This window comes from Lactuca virosa, chromosome 4 (genome assembly GCF_052849685.1).
Source record: "Lactuca virosa cultivar CGN04683 chromosome 4, Lactuca_virosa_CGN04683_v6, whole genome shotgun sequence".
In the NCBI taxonomy this organism is placed as follows: domain Eukaryota; kingdom Viridiplantae; phylum Streptophyta; class Magnoliopsida; order Asterales; family Asteraceae; genus Lactuca; species Lactuca virosa.
Genome location: NC_136429.1, coordinates 535190933 through 535200640, shown reverse-complemented (window position 1 = coordinate 535200640; position 9708 = coordinate 535190933). Strand labels below are relative to the sequence as shown.

The 9708-nt window shown below is 44.0% G+C and overlaps 1 protein-coding gene across 1 annotated transcript; it reads left to right on the top strand.

Annotated features, from left to right (window-relative positions):
• The first annotated feature begins 1097 nt into the window (after nt 1-1097).
• LOC145103805 (GRAS family protein RAM1-like) lies at nt 1098-3210 on the top strand. Its single transcript, XM_079041065.1, has 2 exons — nt 1098-1892; nt 1990-3210. Exons 1-2 carry the CDS (start codon nt 1113-1115, stop codon nt 3112-3114), a joined length of 1905 nt encoding a protein of 634 aa, XP_078897191.1. The 5' UTR covers nt 1098-1112; the 3' UTR covers nt 3115-3210.
• The last annotated feature ends 6498 nt before the right edge of the window (nt 3211-9708 follow it).

The window sequence follows — 9708 nt, the reverse complement described above, 5'->3', positions numbered from 1 at the left end:
AGTTCCTTGTTTTCCGGTTCCAGTTTATGATCTACGATGGCTTCAGATGGATGGAGCGAGTTATCGGGTTGTACGTTCAGAAGAAGGTCTAGAGAAGTAATGGATGACAGATGTTCTTCCTTTAAATGTAGCATGCATATTTTCCTAGTGAATCATCAGAGAATCTGTGAAATTTAACCATTGCCTTACAGATGTTCTTCCTTTACAAGTTAGACTGCTCATCTTGCTACCGATCAGTTGCTTAAGGTTTGTTTAAATTTATCCGGTGTGGATATCACAATTTTGTTGTTGTGTTTCTGGAATCATAAAGTGTTGAGCGAGGGTTTCACCATGCCTGAATGAGTATACCAGATAGATGAGGCTAGAAAGAAAAAGATACTCTGTGATGGAGTGGGGCTTCCATCGCCGATGGGAAGTTTGTCTGCTTCAAGTTACAGCTCACAAAATCCTCGATAAATTTTATTGGAATTTTAACCATAAGAAGAATAAGAAGAGATATTGAGGTCTATTGCTTCGATTTTAAAGTATTTGTATTCTGATTCAGAAGACGATGTTGATTGATTATGCCGATTACGGGGGAGAGAAAGATGGATGATGAGGAAGAAGAAGAGGTTGGGATGATAGCTGAGGGGTAGGGTTAAGTGGGGTCGGTCCTTATGATAATTTATTAATTTAGATCAATTTTGTAACAAAATGATAACATAGGGATCAACTATGCAAGTTTTAGAAACTATAAGATCTGTATTCATTAAAAAGAATTAACATAGAGTAAAATTGTGATCTTTATTAACCACAGAGACTATTTATGTAATTTGGCCTTAGATTTGTAATGATTTGTTTTTTTATTGGCAGAGAATATATGAAATCATAATAAAGTAGCCGGCCCACAAGAAATGTGGGTCCCATTCTTTCTCAAAAAGTTTGAAGTTTTTAACTTATTAGTGTGACAAAATTCAGCTCCATAAAACAACAAAAACCTCCACAACCAATTACTAGCCTCCAAGTCTGTGTATTTGTCTTGTATAATTATTATCCCACCTCCTTCCCCCATTAAAAGACCATTCATTATAGCCTCAGCTTCAAACTTTCGTCAACCATCTATTCCATGCACAATGATACATGCCACCATGGGGACTTCCTTACAGAATGATATGAGCAGCCTTATCACCGAAAGCTCTTGCTTGAAGCTCAATCCTACCTCTCCTCCTCTGGATGAAACCAAGAAAACTCCACCACCACCACTTCCTCCATCTGCCCTTAAGATGGAGGACATGGAAATCCAATCTCCTGACTTGTGGGAGTCATTCTTTTCCGAGCAACTGCAGGAGACAGACTTTATGATCTCCTCTCCTGTCCCTTGTTCGAATTTCAACTATTACCCTTCTCCTCTAGCACCATTTAATAACAATACAAAACCGAAAGGAATGAGTCCCCTCCAACGGGTGTTTAGCAACTCCCCCAATAATCATGAGTTCATGCAAGTCGAGACAATTTCTTTACCGGCTCTCGAGAATTTCTTGGACGATCTCGAGGGAGACGATGATTACCTATCCTACTCCACCTCTGGTGTTGGTGTTGGTGTTGGTGTTGGTGTTGTCGATGATCAGTCATACACCATCCCAGCATTATTGGACTGCTTAACGACGTTGCCCAGCCCTTCTAGGTTTTTTGGTGAGGCCACCACATCCAACACAAACAACAACGATCAGATCATGTATCATCAACCGCGGCCTGCAATTTCAAACGCACCGTTGCTGGAACAACTCGAGCAAGAGCGGCGAGAGGAGAAACAACACCGCCAACAACATAGACAGCAGTTGTCGTCGTCGCCACTACAACCTCAACCAATCAACCATAACCACCTCATGGTGCCTCCTCCAGTTGGCGCTGAGGTATATTAGTATATTTATTCACCCGATCCAGAAAAAGAAATTTAATTATGGTTTTCCTTAACATTATTTAAACAAACAAAAACAAATTGTATGACAGGAGCATGACAGTGGACTTCAACTTGTTCATCTTCTTCTAGCATGTGCAGAAGCAGTGGCCAAAGAGGATTTCATGTCAGCGAGAAGGTACCTTCATCACCTCAACCGTGTCGTCTCCCCGCTCGGTGATTCCATGCAACGTGTTGCCTCTTGCTTCACAGAGGCCCTTACGGCGCGTCTTGCTGCCACGCTGACCACAAAACCAGCCTCCTCCACCCCAAAACCACCATTCACTCCTTTTCCTCCCAATGCACTAGAGATCCTCAAGTTCTATCAAATCGTCTACCAAGCTTGTCCTTACATTAAGTTTGCCCACTTCACTGCTAACCAAGCCATATTTGAGGCATTTGAGGCGGAAGAACGTGTCCATGTCATCGACCTTGATATCCTCCAAGGTTACCAGTGGCCTGCTTTCATGCAAGCACTTGCAGCGAGGCCCGGAGGACCACCGTTTCTACGGATCACTGGTATTGGCTCGTCTCCAGAATCTGTAAGGGAAACCGGAAGGTGTTTGTCAGAACTTGCCCACTCTCTCCATGTACCATTTGAGTTCCACCCGGTTGGAGAACAATTGGAAGACCTAGAACCACACATGTTTAACCGAAGGGTTGGAGAAGCCCTGGCAGTCAACTCAGTAAACCGGCTTCAGCGGGTCCCAGGTCATTGCCTAGGAAATTTATTAGCAATGATCCGAGACCAAGCCCCAAATATTGTGACAATCGTGGAGCAAGAAGCAAGCCATAACGGGCCTTACTTCTTGGGTCGATTCTTAGAAGCACTACACTACTACTCGGCGATCTTCGACTCACTTGATGCAACTTTTCCGGCAGACTCCCCCCAGAGGGCAAAGGTAGAGCAATATATATTTGCCCCGGAGATAAGGAACATAGTTGCATGCGAAGGGGCGGAGAGAGTGATGAGACATGAGAGGTTAGAGAAATGGAGGAAGATCATGGAGGGAAAAGGGTTTCAAGGGGTTCCTCTGAGTGAAAACGCAGTCACACAGTCAAAAATTTTACTTAGTTTATACTCGTGTGATGGTTACAGATTGACAGAAGATAAAGGTTGTTTGCTCTTAGGATGGCAAGATAGATCAATTCTTGCTGCTTCTGCTTGGAGATGCTGATACCTAAATTCATTATCTTTTTCTCTCTTTTTTTTTTAATTATTACCATTATGTTTGTGCTTAATATTTTATTTTGTTTCCTTTTGACTTTTAGTCTTGTCCTTCTTCTGAATTGAAGAAATGGAAACAGTGTGTAACTTTTATATTCTATATATCAAACAAATAAAATTAAAATATATAAAGATATATTTGGTTATCCAAATACATTAAATATAATCCCTCTTTAGTTCAAACGAGCGGTTTAGGATATCTTCAACCATACACTAAAAACCAACTTTTTACACTATAAATTAACCCTACACTAAAAACCAACTTTTTACACTATAAATTAACTATAATGTTCCAACCGTACATTATACCTAACACTATATATAGTCTTGGATTTTAGTATAACATTATATATAGTGTTGAATTTTAGTGTACCACTATATATAGTGTTGAATAAAGAACAATATACATATAATATTCTTTTTAGTATTAAATATAGTCTAATGGGTTGGAGGACTTTAGTGTTTATACTATCTTTTACACTATAATTATAGATATGGTCTAAAAAAATAGTGTTAAGAGTCGGAGATGGTCTTACACTCTTACTCCTACTCATGTCTGCGGGAAAAAATTGTAAGCTTGCCTAAATTAACTGCCAAATGGTATTTTAGTAATTTACTTCTTTCAGTTAGTTAGGTCATTACATGTTAAAAAGCTAATTAGAGTTTGAGTTATTTCTTTTGTTAAATCGTATATATAGTTTATTTCATATGTACTTATTTTTTTAAGTAATCGAGTGGAAATTACTATTTTCCAAAGCTATAATCACAACATGGTATCAGAGGGAAACAAAATCGATTGATTATTCATTCATGATTTTTTTCGTTCTTTCTTTGTTCATCTTCATCACAATTCAGATTCAAATAAATCCATATTCTTTAACGTTTCTATAACGCCCCGTTCCTGGTACGTATTTAATTCATTAAATGCTCATTTTATATGAGCTACTCGACGAGTTGGTAGCCCTAACTCGTCGAGTAGATGCTAGTTTAATCGCGGGGTTTAAGTGGACTACTCGACGAGTCGGTAATAGACTCGGCGAGTAGGTCCATCAGGAGGAAACCCTAATCCTTAGGGTTTGCACCCTATTTAAGCAACATTATGGGTCTTCACCCCAACCCCCATCACCTTCACAGTCCATTCTCGAAACCCTACTTAGTTTTGGTGAAATATTGAGCTAGTTCTTGCCATTTTGTGATCTTAAGCTTGAAGAAGGAAGAAAAAGCTTGGAGTTGCAGAAGGAAGGTTGGAGATCCAGAGCTTAGGACTCATTTTTGTCTTCATAAAGGTATAAAACTTATACCTTGGCTATTATTCAATTAGATCTCTCTTCTAGCTTGAATATTGTAAGTTTTGGGGCCATTTCCAAGGCTATTCTGAGATTTGTACTCTTGGGGATGTAGAGACTTCAGATCTGGGCTCTATTGAGTTCTAGAGGCTCAAAGTTGCCACCTTTATGCAACCATAGTCCATGTAATGACTTAGATCTCTATTTCTAGCTTGTAATGAGTGTTTTGGTCTTATATCTTCATGTATACGCGTAAAGTTAGCAACTTTACGTGTTAAGTTAGCCTTAGGAGCCCAGATCTATGAGTTAGAAGCATTGGAATCATTTAGAATCGACTATATGGTTTTAGCATGCAAGGAACTCGCCAAGTTGTTCTTATGACTCGGCGAGCCGGGTCGAGTTTCCCAAACCTTTTCTGGTTGTGAGTGAAACCATGGAGTGGGGGAGGGTGACTCAGTGAGTTGGACAAGATTAGGACTTGGAAGCTAAAGGACTCGATGAGTCCAAGGAGGGACTCGGCGAGTAGAGTCGAGATGTCCCGATTATTATTACTGTTACAGAAGAACTCGACAAGTCAGAAGACGGACTCGACGAGTGACTCGGGGGGACCACGAGTTGGGTTGACCGGGGTTGACTTTGACTTGACTTTGACCAGGACATTGACTTTGACCAAGGGTAAAATGGTAATTTTACCCTAAGAAGGATTATCAGTTTATGATTAAGTGTTGTTATGGAATTTATAGCCGGAGAGTCGTCGGAGCAGCAGATAGAGATCCCTCACCCAGCTTTTCAGCAGTCAGTCTTACGAGGTGAGTTTCCTTCCAGTAGGAACGGGTCTACGGCCACAATACCGACCCGTTTAGATGATAGTAGTTCCGGACTTCGGTCCGATGTCGGGGTGGTCCCGAGAAGTAGTTATATATGCTTGATGTCTTCTTGATTCATGCATGTTTATGATATGTGTATATGTTCCGGACTCCGGTCCGATGCCGGGCAAGCCCGATGCAATAAATGTGATTATGTTATATGTTCATGCTTATGTTATGTTCAGTTTATTCCGGACTTCGGTCCGATGCCGGGCAGGGCCCGATGCAGTGGGTGGGGCCCAAGTTATTCCGGACTTCGGTCCGATGCCAGGCGGGGCCCGATGTAATGGGTGGGGCCCAATTTATGTCGGACTTCGGTCCGATGCCGGGCGGGGTCCGATGCAGTGGGCAACGCCCAGTATGTGTTATATGTGTTATTGTATGGTATGTGGTAGTTTGGGGGAGCTCACTAAGCTTCGTGCTTACAGTTTTCAGTTTTGGTTTCAGGTACTTCCACTAGCAAAAGGAAGGGCTCGAGATGACCGCATGGCTCACACCACAGTCTTCAGCCTGAGAGTTTTACTCTGATATTTTGATATGACATTTGACATGAGATTTGATATGTGATAGATATTATGAGATTTTGAAATACATAGTTTATGATTTCATACTTTGGTAATGAAATGATGGTTTTAATAATGCTTTAAAAACGAAATTTTTTGGTTGTATTTTTGGAATGTTTCAAGTTGGTATCAGAGCCTTTGTTTGAGGGATTCGGGCACACTTTCGGGTGTGTCTGAACTCAAACTAAGGAATTGGTATAGAAATTTTCAAAAGAAAATCATTTTTACAAAAAAGGATTTTGAAAATAGAAAAGAACTTTGAAAAGAGAAAAAGGGTGTGGTGCATGCAATCAGCCGAGCTCAAGTAAGTACTCCCAAATTACCCATACAAGTTTATGTTATGTTATCAGCTTTATTAGAACAGCATGCTAGATTAGGACTAAGGATCTAGGAAGGATGCCTTATGTGCCTGTTATATGTGTTCATTTTTATGAGAACTGCATGCTAGTACAGATTAGTCAATGTGATAGCTAGAGTAGTAGATGCTTGATTATGTACTTGATGCTCGAATGTTGCTTGCTTTGTTCTTTTAGGAGTCTTAGTTATCTTTTACTAACTAGAAAACGAATATGTTACGTTACGTATTGCAAGGACTAAATAATTTCAAAAGGTTAGGTCTAGCCCTATTTCGCAGCTCTTGTCTGAGTCCAACCGTTGTAGGGTAGGATCTCTCATTCGAAGAATTATCTGGTCTGAGTAATATGTAATAGTATTCATGAGCTAGTTAAGGGAAGAAAGCAGGGACTTCTTATGCAGCTGATGGCGGAGAGTGAGTTGGTGATTACCCTAGGGCAAGCCTAGGATGAGAGTATCAGAGAACAGTAGTTGTAGAAGGGACTTGTTGGAGTCAAGGCAGTTCTTGAGGAAAGTACAGATAGATGTGGAAGGTAGTATGGGCCCGTACTACTGAAAGTAGAGGATCCGTACTCAAGTCAAGTAAGGCTGAGACAAGACCAGGGAACTTGTAGTATGTGTGATCCCTCCAGTTATATTAGTATTCTGACGTTTGTTATGATGTGTTTTTAGAATGGTGGTTTTACGCCCTAGACCAGCAGTTGGTAGTTCAGGTGCAGGAGAGGGATCAGGCTCAGGCTCTGGAGCCAGGAAGTTAGACGAGCAGACCAGGGAGTTCATCTCCTCGGAGGTCACACGCAGCATATTAGACCATACTCCTATGATTTTTGGATCGGTCAAGGAGGGTATCTTAGAGCTTCTGGATGAGAACTTGGGTGCGTTTCGTACTAAGATAACAACCATGATGGGATCGCGCACATTGAATTTCATGGAGTTCAGAGCTTATGGAGCTCCCGACTACCATGGGGCTCGGGACCCCATTCCGAGTACTAGATGGTTGGCGGATGTCGCCAACGCGATCCGTACCAGCAGATGTCCCGAGGGGGACAAGGTCAGATTAGCATCCTGTCTTCTGAAGGACAGGGCACGATATTGGTGGGAGGAGGTCGGGAGAGCCATTGGAGATGACACTATGTTGGATGCTATGACCTGGAGTGATTTCACCACCAGGTTCAGAGCCGAGTTCGCACCTGTTATTGAGGTGAAGCAGCTTGCTAGGGAGTTTCAGGACCTCCAGCAGACGACAGAGACTGTGGCAGAGATTACCGCCAAGTTTAGGGAGAGGGCTCTCCTCGTTCCACAGTATGTGGCGGACAAGGAGATGAAGAAGGCCCGATATCATGAGATGTTTCGGAGTGATATCCGCCAGTTTGTGAGCCGCTCAAGCTGCAAGACGCTGGAGGACATGATCGCGAGGGCTCGTGAGAGCGAGATTGATCTGGAGATGGAGAGGAAGAGGAAGCCAAAGGTGGCGTCTGGCGCAACAGGTTCGGGCAAAAAGCCCAAGGTGTCTGATCACATGTCTAGGGGACAGCAGAGCCACAGTCGGTGTGGCAAGTGTGGCAGGTTGCACGATGGGGTGTGCAAGGCGGGGAGTTCCGGTTGCTTCAAGTGCTGTCGGACTGGGCATATGAGTAGGGATTGTACAGCTACTACCACTCCCACCACAACATCTGATCGAATTTGCTTCCATTGTAATCAGAGGGGAGATAAGAAGTCTCAGTGTCCGAGTTTAGCACCTGCAGGACAGGTGGTAGTACCCGCTCCTACCACACTGAGGTTTACAGACGGTCGACAGGGTCGTGCTGAGGTGCCGGTGGCGAAGATCAGAGCCTTCCAGTTGACAGCAGAGGAGGCACGGGCGACTCCTGATGTGGTTGCTGGTATGTATTTTCTCCATCTTCTCTTTATTACTTTTGACTATTACTCATGTTTATGTGTTGTTTATAGGGTTGTTCTTAGTGAACGATATTTCAACTATGGTATTGTTTGATTCGGGGGCTAGCCGGTCGTTTGTGTCGCTTGCACTTAGCAAGCGATTTAGCAGAGCCCTGGGGGAGCTGGATTGCCCACTTGACGTTGAGATAGCAGATGATAGGACCGTCAGGGTCGCGAGAGTTCATAGAGGATGTACACTTCGGTTATTTGATGAGCAGTTTTCGGTGGACTTGGTCCCTATTCCCCTGCGAGGGAATAAGTTTACAGTGGGTATGGATTGGTTGAGCCCCAACGGGGCGATGATTGATTGCGAGCTGCAGCTAGTGAGGGTTCGCACTCCTAGTGGGGGAGAGTTAGTGATTCAGGGTGAGAGACCACAGCGCGGACCGATTCTCTGTTCAGCAACGAGAGCGAGACATTACTTTCATCAGGGTTGCGCGGGATATGTTGCTTACGTCATGGATACCCGGGATAAGGGTAAGGCGACGATCGATGATGTACCAGCAGTGCGAGATTACCCGGACGTATTCCCGGAGGAATTGCCTGGGATACCTCCAGAGAGACAGGTTGAGTTCCGGATTGACCTAGTCCCTGGTGCGGCTCCGATAGCCAAGGCACCATATCGGTTGGCTCCTCCCGAGATGCAGGAGTTGTCTACGCAGCTGCAGGAGCTGGTAGACAAGGGTTTTATCAGGCCGAACAGTTCGCCATGGGGAGCCCCGATCCTGTTTGTAAAGAAGAAGGACGGGTCGCACCGTATGTGCATAGACTACCGGGAGCTGAACAAGGTGACGGTGAAGAACCGTTACCAACTCCCGAGGATAGATGATTTGTCCGACCAGCTTCAGGGGGCATCTTGGTTCTCCAAGATTGATCTATGGTCCGGATATCACCAGATACGGGTCAGAGATGATAATGTGCAGAAGACCTCGTTTAGGACCCGCTATGGTCACTATGAGTTTGTGGTGATGTCGTTTGGGCTCACCAATGCTCCAACCGCGTTCATGGATCTCATCAACCACGTGTGCAGACCGATGCTGGATCGGTCTGTAATAGTATTCATTGACGATATCTTGGTTTACTCCAAGACTCAGGAGCAGCATGAGGAGCACCTGAGAGAGGTGCTAGAGACACTGAGGAGGGATAGACTTTACGCGAAGTTCTCCAAGTGCGAGTTCTGGTTGCGCGAGGTGCATTTTCTTGGGCACCTTGTCAACCAGAAGGGTATTTTGGTAGATCCGGCCAAGATAGAGGTCGTGATGCAGTGGAAGATCCCGAAGTCTCCATCCGAGATTTGGAGCTTTCTGGGTTTGGCCGGGTATTACAGGAGATTCATCCAGGATTTCTCCAAGATAGCAGTTCCGCTGACCCGACTGACCAAGAAGTCGGTGGTGTTTCGCTGGGGTCCTGAGCAGCAGACAGCCTTTGAGACGCTCAGGCAGCGACTGTGCAAGGCGCTGATTCTTACCCTGCCAGAGGGAATAAATGACTTTGTAGTCTACTGTGACGCTTCGATCATAGGTATGGGAGCAGTGTT

Bases quoted from the DNA above. Each gene is read 5' to 3' on its own strand.
- LOC145103805 (XM_079041065.1), top strand. From the start codon at position 1,113: ATGATACATGCCACCATGGGGACTTCCTTACAGAATGATATGAGCAGC. The intron at 1,893-1,989 runs GTATATTAGTAT...ATTGTATGACAG, and splicing joins CTCCTCCAGTTGGCGCTGAG to GAGCATGACAGTGGACTTCA.